The following is a 20,109-nucleotide window of genomic DNA, read 5'->3' as shown; positions in this document are numbered from 1 at the left end:
TGAAAATCGGACGGGATGTAAAATGAGCTGACGATTTGTTATTTGCCATTTTGTGTTCACACCCAATAAGTGTTACAGAAATGTAAATCATTGTTGTTGTATATACTCCAACTTGAAATTGGCTAAAATGTTTCAAACATACGTGTACACAAATTTTCACTGAGTCCAAGTTATGTTCCCTTGAAACAGTAACTGCAAAGTCCCATTACATTCAACAAACCTATTACATGCCAAGCCTTCATCAGTCCTGAGCTAATGTAATTTCACAAGGGTTATCTACATCCAGTAATTCACTGAAACGGCATGGTGGGACTAAGATGTTATTCACTTATTCTTTCCTTTTCCATCTGCACCCAAAGATATCAGATTTGGTTCAGCACAATTAAAATCCTGTTAAAAATATTGGGCCAACAGTTAACTGCCTGGTAGTAAATGGGCAGGGGCAGTTAAAATGAAGCTAGTCACTTGTCAGTGTTCGAGGAGGCACAGGAGTTCGTTGTCGGAGAGGCCTATAAAAGGCACATCAGTCACAGTCGGGGAGCGGGAGTTCGAGGAGGCTCGGGAGTTTGAGGAGGCTCGGGAGTTTGTCGTCGGCGAGGCCTATAGAAGGCCAGCCGGTGCAGCTGCAGCAGGGAGAGAAGGCAAAAAAGTAGAAAGAAATCGAAAGGTGACATCACAGCCAAGGGAGTAAGTGATTTGCTGGTGATTGGTGAGTAGTTTTACTTTTTCTTTTCTTTATCAGTAAGTAACTTTTAGCATTGTTGTTGCCAAATTAAGTTAATCTAAGGGTTAAGTCATAGCAGGAGAGCTCGGACACGTGTTATGCTCCTCCTGTACTTTGTGGGAAGTCAGGGATGCTTCCAGTGTCCCTGACGACTACATGTGCAGGAAGCGTATCCGGCTGCAGCTCCTGATAGATCGCACTGTGGCACTGGAGCTGCGGGTGGATTTATTCTGGAGCATCCACGTTGCTGAGGATGACTTGAATAGCACGTTTAGTGAGTTGGTCTTACCGCAGGTAAAGGGTACACAGCCAGATAGGGGATGGGTGACCAACAGGAAGAGCAGTGGAAGGAAGGTAGTGCAGGGGTCCCCTGCGGTCATCCCCCTGCAAAACAGATACACCGCTTTGGGTACTGTTGAGGGGGATGAAAGTTCATAGCACCGTGGGTGGCTCTGCTGCACAGGAGGGCAGGAAAAAGAGTGGGAGAGCTATAGTGATAGGGGATTCTATTGTAAGGGGAATAGATAGATGTTTCTGCGGCCACAACTGAGACTCCAGGATGGTATGTTGCCTCCCTGGTGCAAGGGTCAAGGATGTCTCAGAGCGGGTGCTGGACATTTTGAAGGGGGAGCATAAACAGCCAGTTGTCGTGGTACATATAGGTACCAATGATATAGGTAAAAAACGTGATGAGGTCCTACAAGATGGATTTAGGGAGCTAGGAGCTAAATTAAAAAGTAGGACCTCAAAAGTAGTAATCTCAGGATTGCTACCAGTGCCATGTGCTAGTCAGAGTAGGAATCGCAGGATAGCTCAGATAAATACGTGGCTTGAGGAGTGGTGCAGAAGAGAGGGATTCAAATTCCTGTGACATTGGAACTGGTTCTGGGGGAGGGGGGACCAGTACAAACTGGACAGTCTGCACCTGGGCCGGACCGGAACCAATGTCTTGGGGGGAGCATTTGCTAATGCTGTTGGGGAGGAGTTAAACTAATACGGCAGGGGGATGGGAACCTATGCAGGAAGACAGAAGGAAGTAGAATGGGGGCAGAAGCAAAAGATAGAAAGAAGAAAAGTAAAAGTGGAGGGCAGAGAAACCCAAGGCAAAAAGCAAAAAGGGCCACATTACAGCAAAATTCTAAAGGAGCAAAGGATGTTGAAAAGACAAGCCTGAAGGCTCTGTGCCTCAATGCGAGGAGCATTCGCAATAAGGTGGACGAATTAACTGCACAGATAGCAGTCAATGGATATGATGTAATTGGCATCACAGAGACATGGCTCCAGGGTGACCAAGGTTGGGAACTCAACATCCAGGGGTATTCAACATTTAGGAAGGATAGACAGAAAGGAAAAGGAGGTGGGGTGGTGTTGCTGGTTAAAGAGGAAATTAATGCAATAGTAAGGAAGGACATTAGCTTGGATGATGTGGAATCGGTATGGGTGGAGCTATGGAATACCAAAGGGCAGAAAACGCTAGTGGGAGTTGTGTACAGGCCACCAAACAGTAGTAGTGAGGTTGGGGACAGCATCAAAAAAGAAATTAGGGATGCATGCAATAAAGGTACAGCAGTTATCATGGGCGACTTTAATCTACATATTGATTGGGCTAACCAAACTGGTAGCAATGCGGTGGAGGAGGATTTCCTGGAGTGTATTAGGGATGGTTTTCTAGACCAATATGTCGAGGAGCCAACTAGAGGGCTGGCCATCCTAGACTGGGTGATGTGTAATGAGAAAGGACTAATTAGCAATCTTGTTGTGCGAGGCCCCTTGGGGAAGAGTGACCATAATATGGTAGAATTCTTTATTAAGATGGAGAGTGATACAGTTAATTCAGAGACTAGGGTCCTGAACTTAAGGAAAGGTAACTTCGATGGTATGAGAAGTGAATTGGCTAGAATAGACTGGCGAGTGATACTTAAAGGGTTGACGGTTGATAAGGCAATGGCAAATATTTAAAGATGACATGGATGAACTTCAACAATTGTACATCCCTGTCTGGAGTAAAAATAAAACGGGGAAGGTGGCTAACAAGGGAAATTAAGGATAGTGTTAAATCCAAGGAAGAGGCATATAAATTGGCCAGAAAAAGCAGCAAACCTGAGGACTGGGAGAATTTTGTAATACAGCAGAGGAGGACAAAGGGTTTAATTAAGAGGGGGAAAATAGGAGTATGAGAGGAAAGTTGCTGGGAACATAAAAACTGACTGCAAAAGCTTCGATAGATATGTGAAGAGCAAAAGATTAGTGAAGACAAACGTAGGTCCCTTGCAGTCAGATTCAGGTCAATTTATAATGGGGAACAAAGAAATGCCAGACCAGTTAAACAAATACTTTGGTTCTGTCTTCACGAAGGAAGACACAATAACCTTCTGGAACTACTAAGAGACCGAGGGTCTAGTGAGGAGGAGGAACTGAAGGAAATCCTTATTAGCCAGGAAATTGTGTTAGGGAAATTGATGGGATTGAAGGCCGATAATCCCCAGGGCCTGATAAGTCTGCATTCCCAGAGTACTTAAGGAAGTAGCCCTAGAAATAGTGGATGCATGTGTGATCATTTTCCAACAATCTATCGACTCTGAATTGGTTCCTATGGATTGGAGGGTAGCTAATGTAACACCAGTTTTTAAGAAGGGAGGGAGAGAGAAGGCGAGTAATTATAGGCCGGTTAGCCTGACATCAGTCGTGGGGAAAATGTTGGAATCAATTATTAAAGATGAAATAGCAGCACATTTGGAAAGCAGTGACGGGATCGGTCCAAGTCAGCATGGATTTATGAAAGGGAAATCCTGCTTGACAAATCTTCTAGAATTTTTTGAGGATGTAACTGGTAGAGTGGACAAGGGAGAACTCGTGGATGTGGTGTATTTTGACTTTCAAAAGGCTTTTGACAAGGTCCCGCACAAGAGATTGGTGTGCAAAATTAAAGCACATGGTATTGTGGGTAATGTACTGATGTGGATAGAGAACTGCTTGGCAGACAGGAAGCAGAGAGTCAGGTAAACGGGTCATTTTCAGAATGGTAGGCAGTGACTAGTGGGGTGCCGCAGGGCTCAATGCTGGGACCCCAGCTATTTACAATATACATTAATGATTTGGATGAGGGAATTGAGTGCAATATCTCCAAGTTTGCAGATGACTCTAAGCTGGTTGGCAGTGTGAGCTGTGAGGAGGATGCTAAAAGGCTGCAGGGTGACTTGGACAGGTTAGGTGAGTGGGCAAACGAGTGGCAGATGCAGTATAATGTGGATAAATGTGAGGTTATCCACTTTGGTGGCAAAAGCACGAAGGCAGAATATCATCTGAATGGCGGCAGATTAGGAAAAGGGGAGGTGCAATGAGACCTGGGTATCATGGTACATCAGTCATTGAAAGTTGGCATGCAGGTACAGCAGGCGGCAAATGGTATGTTGGTCTTCAGAGCTAGGGGATTTGAGTATAGAAGCAGGGAGGTCTTACTGCAGTTGTACAGGGCCTTAGTGAGGCCTCACCTGGAATATTGTGTTCAGTTTTGGTCTCCTAATCTGAGGAAGGACGTTCTTGCTATTGAAGGAGTGCAGTGAAGATTCACCAGACTGATTCCCGGGATGGCAGGAATGACATATGAGGAGAGACTGGATCGACTGGGCCTGTATTCACTGGAGTTTAGAAGGATGAGAGGGAATCGCATAGAAACATATAAAATTCTGACGGGACTGGACAGGTCAGATGGAGGAAGAATGTTCCCGATGTTGGGGAAGTCCAGAACCAGGGGACATAGTCGAAGGATAAGGGGTAAGCCATTTAGGACTGAGATGAGGAGAAATTTCTTCACTCAGAGTTGTTAACCTGTGGAATTCCCTACCGCAGAGAGTTGTTGATGCCAGTTCATTGGATATATTCAAGAGGGAGTTAGATATGGCCCTTTCGGCTAAAGGGATCAAGGGGTATGGAGAGAAAGCAAGAAAGGGGTACTGAGGTGAATGATCAGCCATGATCTTATTGAATGGTGGTGCAGGCCCGAAGGGCCAAATGGCCAACTCCTGCACCTATTTTCTATGTTTCTATCCCGTTGCCTCCCCACCGTGTCCCAATCTTAAACTGATCTTTGGAGCAGGCGCTTGGGACACCCACAGGAACTAAGAGGGGTCCTTCCTCAAATATGCAGATCGGGAGCCGGTGATGTCAGGATAATGCAATATCCATTGCGGGGCAGTGACGACGTCCACATCAGGCCAGACCTGCCAGGTGCTGGATTGTGAGCCAGAGAGCCCAGGTAGTTAAGTTTAACAATTTCATTTTAGGTTTCCTTGTGGGCCAGGAGAAGCGAAAGTGTTTCTCGGGGCCTCAATAGGAAGCCTTGGGCCTCACTTGTCCCAGGCTCCCCCCCACCCCTCCTTCCGATCACCTCCTGCCGCTGAATTCTGGTTCCCGTCCACTGGGCAGGAGGTGGATTTGGCTGGGTCTGGACAGGACTCTGGGAAAACCTATGCAAATGAGAGCTGGCCTTTAAGATTGGCCAGGCCCTTGCGTCCCCCAGCTCCCCCCGCGCACCATACCCTCTCCCCCATCCCATTTAAAATAGGAGTATCATGCATATCTGCCATAATTTCTTCTTGTGTTGCTCGGTGTCAAAACATTTTTTTGTCTTATAACAGTCCTGCGAGGTATCTTGGGATGTTTTACTACGTTAAAGGCGCTATATATAAATACAAGTTGTTGTTGTTGTCGTTGTCTAAATACACGGCAGTAGTTTGTAATCTTAAACCTCAACAAAAATAACTTGTATTTATATAGTGCCTTTAAAGTAGTGAAACGTCCCAAAGCGCTTCACAGGAATGTTGTAAAACAAAACAAATAGATCTCAGCATTATAACATGACGTAAACAATGTAGAAACAGACAACGTTTTTAGCCTTGCTCCACTAGGACCTATTAAGAGCCATGTTTATTTATAACATGAACCAAATACTTCAATTTTATACAATCGGCACTAACCTGTGGTGCTCACCAGGTACTTCGATTTCACCACATATGTATCTCCTTCATGAAACTGCCCAATGCTCTGTTTGGGTAATCTACTGTAGTCAAATTCAAGTATGTGCCACACATCAACCGAGAGGTTAGTGATCTCAAACTGCCTTCCATCTTCTCCCTCTACTATTCCATAACCACGTCCAATATTTAACCCATCCAGTGCTGTTCCAACTGGGGCTGGAGACAGAGGAATCATCAAGGTGACATCATATGGTTTAAGATCAATCCCGTGCTCCTGCTACAAGACAAGAGGTAAAAGTGTAAGTTGTATGCAAAGCTAATTTTCAGTTAGCAAAATTTGAGCTGTAAATTGGACTTTAATAACGAGACCACCAGTTGATTTCAAGTTCATCTGAAAAAAACTCAATCCTTCTCTTTCCTTTCCTGGAAAGTATATTTCCCAAAGCAGTTTACAGAAAGATCCTGCTTCAGTCCAGTCTCTACTACAGTCTACTCTTTTTAACTCAAAGTCGCTGAATTAAAATGAGCTGATAATTACATTTTTAACTTTAAATTCCTACTTTGCTGGTATTTAAGTTGCTTAATTCAAATTGGGCCTGAAATTGCGCACGCAGCTGTGGGATCCCCGCAAGTTCCGGGTTGAGGTATGCGAAGCGCATGCGCCTAAACCCGGAACTTGCAATAATCTCTCAACAGATCCACCGCATCCGAAACTAAAGGACCATCACGGGACAGAGAGTATTTGCCCAACTCCAGTCCAGCGAATGTCCTTCATATTCTTACGACTGAAAAAAGGCATAAAGCCCGCTTTTATCAGCGTAAGACTTTTAAAGTACAGAAAAATACATTAAAAAAATATTTAAAATCCTGTTAAATAAGGCAAGTTTATTTTTATATCCTTTAAATTATGTAATAAAAAAATACATTTGTTTAAAATAATTAATTCATTCCATAATTATTAATTTGAAATGTGATTTTTTGTGTTATTTTCTGTGTTTTTGAGGGTATTCCCATTTATACTTATAGTATTTCCGTATATACCCCTACGAACTCAGCCAGTGTTCACTTAGCAGCAATTAGACTTTGTAATTTTAAAAGAATGCATTGTTTTACACAATAAGGTTTCACATTCTTATACAAGTTCTTCCTCCATCCCCCATCTCTGATAGGTTGGGCTGGCCCACATGATCCCAGTGATGAGTACGAAACCCATACGCCTCTGGGATATGTGGGCCCGTAGGAAGGCCTTCGCATAGAGGCCCAGGATCGCAAGTCTCCAAACCTCCGGGACCACCAGGTACTTTCATAGAAATTTTTGTGGCCAGAGGCATGCGCCCACAGGAAGCCTCCGACTGCAATTTCTGGGCCATTATTGCACAAATTCCTTCTGTTTAGCACAAAAACAACTTTGAATTATCAATAGACAGTATTTGATGGCCATAAGATTTTGAAAGTTAATTTCCTTTGAAACTAATTATCTATCACTTTCAAACTGACATCTTTGAGAAGAATTTGTGATGGATTAGTGAAGCTAGATAGGAAATATTCACATACTACCCAAACACTTGACATGCAGTTACAGCTAAGCCCCTCAATCGGAAAACCACAACGCCACATTGAAGGAAATAAACAAGAGTCTGTCAACTCATCTTTCCACTGGAACGGAGTGTATATATGGAACACTAGTTTACACCAGCTTCACAGTGATGGAGGGAAAGGAAGTCTAATTAAAACTTTCGGAGATGTAATCTCGAACAGACTGGTACATAGTATAAATCCTGTACAAACATAACGCAGCTGTCCAGATCCTGGGCGCAGGATCCTGTTGATGTTACTTCAATAAATATTAAAAGTCCTCATTCATTAACAGCCCTACTGATATTCAAAGTAGTGTACACTGGTAAACCCTTCAACCGATTTAGATTACACTTCCAGTTAATGGAATTTTTTTTAATTAGGGAGGAAATTGATACAAATATCATATTAGATGCCGCTTTAAAAAAAAAAGAGATAACTAGAGTTTCCTTATTATTATAGTATCAGATCCCTGGTATCCTCCTGGCGAATCTACAGCTTTAATGTACTTTCCATATTGAGGGAGTACTGCACTGTCAGAAGTGCAAGCTTTCGGATGAGATGTTAAACTGAGTCTGTTCTCTCAGGTGGACGTAAAAGATCCCATGGCACTATTCGAAGAAGAGCAGGGGAACTCTCCCCTGTATCACTAAAGCAGATTAAAGTTTTTACTTCACTAATAAGGTAACCAAAGAGATGCACCTTCTGCTCCTCTTCAACTGCAGTTTTTTGTGAAAGCTTCTTTGATTCTAGCCAGTCCAGGAACTTTTCCTTAAACAAAATAGTTTCATTGTGCTCAGTCAACCTGCCAAAGATTGCCCAATCAGGACGACCTTGACCTTTCCTACACGTGGAAAAAAATTAAACAACTGGTTAGGATTAACTCTTGGCATCTGACATCTTAACACATGACTTACTGTTTAAAATGGAATCTCTGCCAAAGAACTACACGAAGAAAATACATTTAGTTGCTGCTTGATGTAATAGATGGTAATTTCATATTTGTTGATAGGGAAGATATATACCTACATACACACATATGTCAAAGTACTCCCTCTTTTTAATGGAATAAATTAGTACTTTTAGCAGGATGTTCTTCAGCTTCTTCACAGTGACAATGAAATGTTGAAGTTGGGCTGCTCTGGTGACAATTCTGCATCTTGTAGTGGTTTAACTGAAAACAAAGGGCGAGGCTTGCATGACTTTAAACAACCCTTCTGGAGCTGCCCATCCCGGGAAACTTCACTGTTGGTAACAGATTTCTTTGGTAGAAATGAAATTGACGTTTCAATAAAAATAAATCAAGAATATTTTATATATATATAAATAAAAATAAAGGATGGGGAAGGAGAAAAACTTGCAACAAAATGTAGCACCCAATGCTTTTCTTACGCTTTATTATAGATTTAACAAATAATGGGCCTATGGTATATGGAATGAACTGGCCAGAACATATTGTTTTACTGAGAGCAAATGCTGAGGTACCACACTCTTATGTATTCTCATATTCTCCCCTCAAGAATATAAATCCCTTTTTCCTCTCTGTACAGGTTTCCCAAGGTATTTCTTGGAGCGGAGCAGATAGGAAACCTACTCATAAGCCTCCACCAATGCAGTCAACTGGCCACCAGGAGCTGCACGATAAGAGATCAGCAACTAATCTTCCTCTAAAGTTGCCTTCCTCCCTAGAAAACAAAGGCCAAGTATCTCCTTATTCTGTGACACAACACATCAGTGTTGGAACTCACTACCATCTCTCATATATTGCATGTTATTACTGAAATACATTACAGTGTCAATCACTTTACGGGACACTTCACTACTATGGTGTTTGGGAGGAGCACCATGTTCCCACAGGATCTTACAATAAAAGCACTGCCACATTTTCCCCAAGCTACTCTGTAGTACACATGCAAACATAATAAAACTATACTTGAAAGTCCTTTCATGAGCTTATACAGGACTGAAGATAGAAAACCAATGTCCAAACATTTACTAAACTACAGTAGATAATACAAGACAGAATTAGCATAAAAAGAAATGAAGGCCATTTAATATATTTAAATGCAACTCTTGCAGAGTCCTGTACCCCAAGAGTTACTGTGAAAAGATGCTTTAAAATTTATGATTAGTTTTAAGTAGTCATTACAATAGATAATAGTCCATGCATTAATTACAGTAGATGCAAGGTAGTCAATAATCCAGAAATCAAATAAATGGCATGTTTATTGAAATATATTAGCCTCAGCTTTTCCAAACTCCCATATTTCTATATTAACTTGTCAACTGCAAGATATCACTTGTCACTTTTCAGTTACTGGGTTGTAGAAATGTGTAATAAAAAGTACATTAAAGATTGATATGGTTAGCATAAAATGCAAAAAATAGCATAAAAACTGAGATTTGGGAGCTAACAAACGTCAATGTTTAGAACCACCAGGATTTTTCAGATTGAGAAGACAAACTCAGCCATAGAACATATCTAAGCAAGCCAGCCTCTAACTGGACACCAAAAAGTGTGCATTTGGTGGACCAAGTGGCTATTCCCCGTTTCTAAAATTACTCAACATCCAGGGGTATTCAACATTCAGGAAGGATAGACAGAAAGGAAAAGGAGGTGGGGTAGCGTTGCTGGTTAAAGAGGAAATTAACGCAATAGTAAGGAAAGACATTAGCTTGGATGATGTGGAATCTGTATGGGTAGAGCTGCAGAATACCAAAGTGCAGAAAACGATAGTGGGAGTTGTGTACAGACCACCAAACAGTAGGTTGGGGACAGCATCAAACAAGAAATTAGGGATGCGTGCAATAAAGGTACAGCAGTTATCATGGGCGACTTTAATCTAATATAGATTGGGCTAACCAAACTGGTAGCAATACGGTGGAGGAGGATTTCCTGGAGTGTATTAGGCATAGTTTTCTAGATCAATGTGTTGAGGAACCAACTAGAGGGCTGGCCATCCTAGACTGGGTGATGTGTAATGAGAAAGGACTAATTAGCAATCTTGTTGCGCGAGGCCCCTTGGTGAGAGTGACCATAACATGGTTGAATTAACTGTGTCACTCTCCATCTTAAAGAATTCTGAGACTAGGGTCCTGAACTTAAGGAAAGGTAACTTCGATGGTATGAGACATGAATTGGCTAGAATAGACTGGCGAATGATACTTAAAGGGTTGACGGTGGATAGGCAATGGCAAACATCTAAAGATGACATGGATGAACTTCAACAATTGTACATCCCTGTCTGGAGTAAAAATAAAACAGTGAAGGTGACTCAACTGTGGCTAACAAGGGAAATTAAGGATAGTGTTAAATCCAAGAAAGAGGCATATAAATTGGCCAGAAAAAGCAGCAAACCTGAGGACTGGGAGAAATTTAGAATACAGCAGAGGAGGACAAAGGGTTTAATTAGGAGGGGGAAAATAGAGTATGAGAGGACGCTTGCCGGGAACATAAAAACTGATTGCAAAAGCTTCTATAGATATGTGAAGAGAAAAAGATTAGTGAAGACAAACGTAGGTCCCTTGCAGTCAGATTCAGGTGAATTTATAATGGGGAACAAAGAAATGGCAGACCAGTTGAACAAATACTTTGGTCCTGTCTTCACAAAGGAAGACACAAATAAAGTTCCGGAAATACTAGGGGACCGAGGGTCTAGTGAGAAGGAGGAACTGAAGGAAATCCTTATTAGGCGAGAAATTGTGCTAGGGAAATTGATGGGATTGAAGGCCGATAAATCCCCAGGGCCTGATAGTCTGCATCCCAGAGTACTTAAGGAAGTGGCCCTAGAAATAGTGGATGCATCGATAGACTCTGGACTGGAGGGTAGCTAATGTAACACCACTTTTTAAAAAAAGGAGGGAGAGAGAAAATGGGTACTTATAGACTGGTTAGCCTGACATCAGTAGTGGGGAAAATGTTGGAATCAATTATTAAAGATGAAATAGCAGCACATTTGGAAAGCAGTAACAGGTTCGGTCCAAGTCAGCATGGATTTATGAAAGTGAAATCATGCTTGACAAATCTTCTGGAATTTTTTGAGGATCTAACCAGTAGGGTGGACAAGGGAGAACACCAGTGAATGTGGTGTATTTGGACTTTCAAAAGGTTTTTGACAAGGTCCCACACAAGAGATTGGTGTGCAAAATTAAAGCACATGGTACTGGGGGTAATTTACTGACGTGGATAGAGAACTGGTTGGCAGACAGGAAGCAGCGAGTCGGGATAAACGGGTCCTTTTCAGAATGGCAGGCAGTGACTAGTGGGGTGCCACAGGGCTCAGTGCTGGGACCCCAGCTATTTACAATATACATTAATGATTTAGATGAAGGAATTGAATGTAATATCTCCAAGTTGCAGATGACAATAAGCTGGGTGGCGGTGTGAGCTGTGAGGAGGACGCTAAGAGGCTGCAGGTTGACTTGGACAGGTTAGGTGAGTGGGCAAATGCATGGCAGATGCAGTATAATGTGGATAAATGTGAGGTTATCCACTTTGGGTGCAAAAACACGAAGGCAGAATATTATCTGAATGGCGGCAGATTAGGAAAAGGGGAGGTGCAATGAGACCTGGGTGTCATGGTACATCAGTCATTGAAAGTTGGCAGGCAGGTACAGCAGGCGGTGAAGGCGGCAAATGGTATATTGACCTTCATAGCTAGGGAATGAGAGTATAGGAGCAGGGAGGTCTTACTGCAGTAGTATAGGGCCTTGGTGAGGCCTCACCTGGAATATTGTGTTCAGTTTTGGTCTCCTAATCTGAGGAAGGACGTTCTTGCTATTGAGGGAGTGCAGCGAAGGTTCACCAGACTGATTCTCGGGATGGCAGGACTGACATATGAGGAGAGACTGGATCGACTGGGCCAGTATTCACTGGAGTTTAGAAGGATGAGAGGGGATCTCATCAAAACATATAAAATTCTGACGGGACTGGACAGGTTAGATGCAGGAAGAATGTTCCCGATATTAGGGAAGTCCAGAACCAGGGGACACAGTCTAAGGATAAGAGGCAAGCCATTTAGGACTGAGATGAGGAGAAACTTCTTCACTCAGAGAGTTGTTAACCTGTAAAATTCCCTACCGCAGAGAGTTGTTGATACCAGTTCATTGGATATATTCAAGAGGGAGTTAGATATGGCCCTTGCGGCTAAAGGGATCAAGGGGTTTGGAGAGAAAGCAGGAAAGGGGTACGGAGGTGAATGATCAGCAATGATCTTATTGAATGGCGGTGCAGGCTCGAAGGGCCGAATGGCCTACTCCCGCACCTATTTTGTATGTTTCTATGTTTTTATGTTCTATGTCAACCATGGCGACTACAGTTAGTTAAATATTATTAAGACATTACCAGAGGGAAGTATGCTGCAGACTGTTAACATAAATGAAAGCTACCTTGGTATCAGAGGATTGCATTCGCCTGGATCTAAAGGGTTGATGTCACAATTTGTGTAGTCAAAGGTACCATTCCATAAATGCTTTGCCAACTGGAATGCTACTTTTCGTTGTGCGAGTGTGACTTCTTTTCCATGCCACACATACACTTCACTGCCAAAATCGAATACCAGCACCTAAGAAAAATAGTTAATCAAGAGATTTAGAAAATTGTATAAAAGTTTATATATAACAGCTAGTCAGAAAGCGTACTGTGACATAATCAAGAAGCTCAATCCATGTTATATGCATCAAGATCATCTCCGGTTGAGTCACTGATTTGTGGCCAGTTATCTGATCTCAGCTAGGTCAACATAATGGGTATTAATTTATCTCGGCATTATCTCTGACTTTCTGTGGGTGGGAACAAGGAGAGGAAATCAACCAGGATTCAATGATGGTTCCGTGAATCCTGCTGGAAAGTGTCCATTTCAACACAGCAGATAAGCATGTATAGCTTGGCTATGATGCACTCTTTCCTTCAATCCCCAGCAAAACAACCCACTGATGCTCAGCTATTGAATTTCACACATGAAGAATAGCCAATCAAGAGGGTGCCAGTGTGCGTGCAGTGTGCCAGTTACTTTCATGGATAATAGAAAGACCACCACCAGAAGTCAGAAATCTGCTTTCTGTTCTCTGGTTATTAGTGGCACTAACTGAGTATGTGAAATCCAATAATTGTGCTGGACCAGAGCAGCAGTCAACTACATTTTTGTAAACCTTTTGTGTTTTAGCATCCACAGCTATCTAGGCTCATGCACTGGAATTCCCCCTTTACGTCTTTCTCCTTCTTTAAGGCACACGTTTCCAACCAAGCATTTAGTTGCCTTCCAAATATTTTGTGCTTTGGCTTAGCATTCATTTCCCCCTGCCCCACCTCGATGTGCTGTGAAGTGCCTGGAGACTTGTGTTTGGGTGTTAAAAGCCCCATGTAAATGCAAGTTGTTGTATGTTTGTATGTGGGTACAGAAGCCTCATGGTTATGGTACTGGACTAGCAACCCAGAGGTCGCAAGTTCAAATCTTGGAATAACATGTTGTAGCACCAGAAAAAGACCATGGAAGCTGCTGGATTATTGTAAACATCTGGTTTATTAATTTCCTTCAGTAAAAGCAACTGCCACTGCTACTTGGTCTGCTCTACATGCATTCTCCAAATCTACACTATATGATTTACTCTTAATGCTAGAGATGGACAATATACAGTGCAAATGAAAAAAAAAATCATAGACTTTGAAACAAAGAGTTATAATGAACTGAATGTCATCATCCCTTACTCCAGCTCTTTCTATTACTACTGCTCTCTTCCGCCCCCACCCACCCCCCCAATTTTCTCTCCTAAAGGCAATGATTTAGAGAGATTTAATTCCAAGATTTAGTCATTCTTCACTCTTGAGCCAGAATATGTCAACAGCTTAGCAAACTGCACGGGGCATCACAGCCAAGTTGCATACTGATGAATATCCATACATCTTGGCTTGGGTCACTGGATAGGAACACACATTCTTTTTCTCCCCCTCCCCCCGCCCATCTCTCTCCTCTCCTTAGCACCACTGTAGTGGCCCTATCAGTATCCTGGCTGAGATCAGCACAGTTCTAGTTCAACATAGACCAGAGATTGAACCCAGGACCTTCCTGATCTAAAAACCGAAAATGCTGGAAATCTCAGCAGGTCAGGCAGCACCTGTGGAGAGAAAAACAGAGTTAACGTTTCAGGTCAATGGCCTTTCGTCATCGACCTGAAAAGTTAACTCTGTTTTTCTCTCCACAGATTCAGCCTGACCTGCTGAGATTTCCAGCATTTTCCGATTTTATTTCAGATTCCAGCATGCCCAGTATTTTGCTTTTGTACCTTCCTGATCTATTGGTCTTGCACCAAATGATTTATTGGAGGGTGTTCCTCTATTGCTTCCTTTGACAAGTACTTACATCTTTTGAATTAAGCAAAGAACAACGTGGTATCTTTCCCCAGAAGTCATCGTCAGGGACTAGTTTATCATCTACTAAGCGATAAATACAGTTGGTTTCTACTATTGCACTTTCATACAGTTCGTCTTCATCAGGATTTCCAGCTCCTGCAAAGGAAACAAAGAAATTTCATTAGATGTACATGTTCTTGGAAAATTATTATGAATTTATGTGCATCAGTTGACAGCTCATTTAAAAACTCTTTATAAAGCAGAAATGGAGGGAGGAAACAAAGCATTAGATCCATCGTTCTTCTGAGAATATTGATTGAATATTTATAATGTAAGTCGACACCTAATTTAGAGAAGTATTAGAAATAACTTGCACTTAAGTTATATACACAAGGTGCTAAAATAATATATACAAGATGGGATTTTCTGCTTCTGCGCTCCCCGGCCTATGATTTTCTATTCATTCAATTTAATGTTTAGAAATTCTTAGCTGGGGAGCACAGAACCAGAACATCTCCCCTATTGAATTTTTAAACTCTAAAATCAACATAAACAAGCTATTTAATACTTTCTTAGCTGCCTGGGTTGTAACAAGTCTTTAGTTTATCAAAAGGTTGTGTTACTGCAGCTCTTGCACATAATTATATACCATCAGAAGTTCCCAATGTTGGAGATATACTTTCTGTGCTTTTGATGTAGTCTTTGGTTCGCCCTCTCTTTACCAAGCACATGTTGACAATAGTGTGAATTTGTACAGGATTAACAGTGAACAGCCAAAGTCTAATTCATGTTCTCATGCTGCCTGAAGTCTAAACGGCAGTTGATAGCACTTACAGTCCAAACTCCCTTGAGCTTGTACCCGCTCCAGTCCATAGGTTTAAGAGTGAAGCGGGGTGAAGCGTACAATGCATACCGATATGATGACGATGGTGCCTCTGGAAAGTGCAGTCAGAGCCAATTCCAAGGCACCACGGGTGGCTCAGCTGCACGGGGGGAGGGACAAAGAACAAAAGAGCACTAGTGATAGGGAATTCTATAGTTAGGGGAACAGGCAGGCGTTTCTGCGGCTGTAGACGTGGCTCCCGAATGGTTTGGTGCCTCCCTGGTGCCAGAGTCAAGGATATCACAGAGCGGACGCAGGGCATCCTGGGGGGGAGGGGGGGCTAAACAGCTAGAGGTCGTGGTCCATATCGGGACCAACGACATAGGTAAAATAAGGGATGAGGTTCGACAGAAAGAATTTAGGGAGCTAGGAAGAAAATTAAAGGGTAGGACCTCAAAGGTAGAAATCTCTGGGTTACTACCGGTGCCACGTGCTAATGAGAAGAAGAATAGAAGGATAGAGAGGATGAACACGTGGCTGGAGAATTGGTGTAGGAGGGAGGGCTTTAAATTCTTGAGGCATTGGGACCGCTTCTGGGGGACTTGGGAACTGTACAAACCGGACGGGTTGCACCTCAACAGCGCCGGGACCAATATCCTCGCGGGGAGTTTTGCTAGTGCTGTTGGGGAGAGTTTAAACTAGCTTGGCAGGGGGATGGGAGCGTGAGAACGAATTCAAAAGGGAAGGAAGTAAAGCAGAAGTTGGATAGCAAGAATCTAGAAAACGAATCTGTAAGACAGAGGAAACAGGGCTTAGTATGTAGTAAGCAAGGAGGTCTTCCTGTGCTGAATGGTATATACTTTAATGCAAGGAGTATAGTGAATAAGGCAGATGAGCTAAGAGCACAGGTAGACACTTGGGAGTATGACATTATAGCCATTACAGAAACATGGCTGAAAGAGGGGCAGGTTTGGCAGATCAATATTCCTGGCTACAGGATTTTTAGTAAGATAGAGAGGAGGGTGGGGGGCAGGGGGGGGGTTGCGGTACCGATTAAAGAAACTATTACAGCGGTGAGGAGGGATTATACGTTAGAGGGATCATCAAATGAGGCCATTTGGGTTGAATTGAATAAAAAAAAGGGCCAATCACACTGCTGTGCGTGTATTTATAGACCCCCAAACAGTGGGAGGGAGATAGAGGAGCAAATATGTAGGCAAATTGCTGTGAAGTCCAAAAACCATAGGGTAGTAATAGTAGGGGATTTTAACTATTCAAATATTGATGGGGACAAATTTAGTGTGAAGGGTATACAGGGTGCAGAATTCTTGAAATGCATTCAAGAGAACTTTTTAAGTCAGTATGTAGCAAGCCCAACACGAGAGAGGGCGGTCTTGGATTTAGTTTTGGGGAATGAAGCTGGGCAGGTTGAAGGGGTATTAGTGGGAGAGCACTTGGGTGCCAGTGACCATAATTCAGTCAGATTCAAGTTGGTTATGGATAAGGACAAGAATAGGCCTGGAATAAAAGTTCCGAATTGGGGAAAAGCTAATTTTGCTAAGTTACAGATTGATTTGGCCATAGTGGACTGGAAACAGCTACTTGTGGATAAATCAGTTGCGGAACAGTGGGAGGTATTCAAGGAGGTGATTCAGAAGGCTCAGGCCAAACATGTGCCCTTAAAGAAAAAGGCTGGGAAAAATAATTCGAGAGCCTCCTGGATGTCTTGGGACTTACAGGGGAGGATTAAGAAAAAAAAAGGATGCTTGTGTCATATATCAACGGCTAAATACTATAGAATCTTTGAGGAATATAGAAAGTTAAGAGGCAAAATTAAAAAGGATATTTGGAATGCTAAGAGAGAGCACGAGAAATAGTATATATGGACTTTAGCAAGGCTTTTGATAAGGTCCCACATGGTAGACTGGTCATGAAGGTAAAAGCCCATGGGATACAGGACAAAGTGGAAAGTTGGATCCAAAATTGACTTGGAGGTAGGAAGCAAAGGGTAATCATTGATGGATTTTTTGTGACTGGAAGGATGTTTCCAGTGGGGTTCCGCAGGGCTCAGTACTGGGTCCCTTGCTTTTTGTGGTATATATCAACGATTTAGATTTGAATATAGGGAGTATGATTAAGAAGTTTGCAGACGACACTAAAATTGGCTGTGTGGTTGATAATGAAGGGAAAGTCATGGGCTGTGGGAGGATATCAATCTACTGGTCAGGTGGGCAGAGGAGTGGCAAATGGAATTTAATTCAGATAAGTGTGAGGTGGTGCACTTTGGGAGGGCTAATAAGGAAAGGGTATACACATTAACCGGTAGGCCACTTAATAGTGTAGATGAACAAAGGGAACTTAGAGTGCTTGTCCACAGATCCCGAATATGGCAGGGGGATTGGAACTTAAGCAGAGTGACAGAGGGAAGTAGAATGGGGGCACAAGCAAAAGATAGAAAGAAGAAAAGTAAAAGTAAAAGTGCAAAGCAGAGAAACCTAAGGCAAAAAGCAAAAAGGGCCACATTACACCAAAAATCTAAATGGGGCAAAGTGTATTAGAAAGACAAGCCTTAAGGCTCTGTGCCTCAATGCGAGGAGTATTTGTAATAAGGTGGACAAATTAACTGCGCAGATAGCAGTTAATGGATACGATGTGATTGGCATCACGGAGACATGGCTCCAGGGTGATCAAGGCTAGGAACTCAACATCCAAGGGTATTCAACATTTAGGAAGGATAGACAGAAAGGAAAAGGAGGCGGGGTGGCATTGCTGGTTAAAGAGGAAATTAATGCAATAGTAAGAAAGGACATTAGCTTGGATGATGTGGAATCGGTATGGGTGGAGCTACGGAATACCAAGGGGCAGAAAACGCTAGTGGGAGTTGTGTACAGACCACCAAACAGTAGTAGTAAGGTTGGGGACATCATCAAACAAGAAATTAGGGATGCATGCAATAAAGGTACAGCCGTTATCATGGGTGACTTTAATCTATATATTGGGCTAACCAAACTGGTAGCAATGCAGTGGAGGAGGATTCCCTGGAGTGTATTAGGAATGGTTTTCTAGACCAATATGTCGAGGAACCAACTAGGGAGCTGGCCATCCTAGACTGGGTGATGTGTAATGAGAAGGGACTAATTAGCAATCTTGTTGTGCGAGGCCCCTTGGGGAAGAGTGACCATAACATGGTAGAATTCTTTAAGATGGAGAGTGACACAGTTAAATCAAAAAATAGGGACATGAACTTAAGGAAAGGTAACTTTGATGGTTTGAAGCATAAATTGTAATAGACTGGCAAATGATACTTAAAGGGTTGACGGTGGATTGGCAATGGCAAACATTTAAAGATCACATGGATGAACTTCAGAAATTGTACATCCCTGTCTGGAGTAAAAATAAAACGGGGAAGGTGGCTCAACCGTGGCGAACAAGGGAAATTAAGGATAGTGTTAAATCCAAGGAAGAGACTTATAAATTGGCCAGAAAAAGCAACAAATCTGAGGACTGGGAGAAATTTAGATTTCAGCAGAGGAGGACAAAGGGTTTAATTAAGAGGGGAAAATAGAGTATGAGAAGAAGCTTGCCGGGAACATAAAAACTGACTGCAAAAGCTTCTGTGGATATGTGAAGAAAAAAAAGATTAGTGAAGACAAACATAGGTCCCTTGCAGTCAGATTCAGTGAATTTATAATGGGGAACAAAGAAATGGCAGGCCAATTGAACAAAAACTTTGGTTCTGTCGAAGAAAGGCACAAATAACCTTCCGGAAGTACTAGGGGACCGAGGGTCTAGTGAGAAGGAGGAACTGAAGGATATCCTTATTAGGCAGGAAATTGTGTTAGGGAAATTGATGGGATTGAAGGCCGATAAATCCCCAGGGCCTGATAGTCTGCATCCCAGAGTACTTAAGGAAGTGGCCCTAGAAAAATGGATGCATTGGTAATCATTTTCCAACAGTCTATCGACTTTGGATCAGTTCTATGGACTGGAGGGTAGCTAATGTAACACCACTTTTTAAAAAAGGAGTGAGAGAGAAAGCAGGTAATTATAGATCGGTTAGCCTGACATCAGTAGTGGGGAAAATGTTGGAATCAATTATTAAGGATGAAATAGCAGTGCATTTGGAAAGCACTGACAGGATCAGTCCAAATCAGCATGGATTTATGAAAGTGAAATCATGCTCGACAAATCTTCTGGAATTTTTTGAGGATGTAACTAGTAGAATGGACAAGGGAGAACCAGTGGATGTGGTGTATTTGGACGTTCAAAAGACTTTTGACAAGGTCCCACACAAGAGATTGGTGTGCAAAATCAAAGCACATGGTATGTGGGGTAATATACTGACATGGATAGAGAACTGGTTGGCAGACAGGAAGCAGAGAGTCGGGATAAATGGGTCCTTTTCAGAATGGCAGGCAGTGACTAGTGGAGTGCCGCAGGGCTCAGTGCTGGGACCCCAGCTCTTTACAATATACATCAATGATTTGGATGAAGGAATTAAGTGTAATATCTCCAAGTTTGCAGATGACACTAAACTGGGTGGCGGTGTGAGCTGTGAGGGAGACGCCAAGAGGCTGCAGGATGACTTGGACAGGTTAGGTGAGTGGGCAAATGCATGGCAGATGCAGTATAATGTGGATAAATTTGAGGTTATCCACTTTGG

General features: G+C 42.5%; 1 protein-coding gene across 16 annotated transcripts in view; it reads right to left on the bottom strand.

The window, feature by feature from the left end:
- Nucleotides 1–20,109, bottom strand: part of svila (supervillin a) — a 183,900-nt gene that overhangs the window by 36,328 nt on the left and 127,463 nt on the right. For all 16 annotated transcript variants that reach the window (XM_070881500.1, XM_070881502.1, XM_070881505.1 and 13 more), the window contains 4 exons: nt 14,634–14,779; nt 12,664–12,839; nt 7,978–8,119; nt 5,701–5,977 (listed from right to left, as the gene is read on the bottom strand). In XM_070881500.1, the coding sequence (XP_070737601.1) occupies nt 5,701–5,977; nt 7,978–8,119; nt 12,664–12,839; nt 14,634–14,779 (741 nt within the window). The remainder of the gene's footprint in view (nt 1–5,700; nt 5,978–7,977; nt 8,120–12,663; nt 12,840–14,633; nt 14,780–20,109) is intronic.

Source organism: Pristiophorus japonicus, chromosome 5, assembly GCF_044704955.1.
Source record: "Pristiophorus japonicus isolate sPriJap1 chromosome 5, sPriJap1.hap1, whole genome shotgun sequence".
Lineage (NCBI taxonomy): Eukaryota > Metazoa > Chordata > Chondrichthyes > Pristiophoridae > Pristiophorus > Pristiophorus japonicus.
The sequence above is the reverse complement of the archived record's forward strand: the minus strand, read 5'-3'. Positions and strand labels throughout refer to the sequence as shown.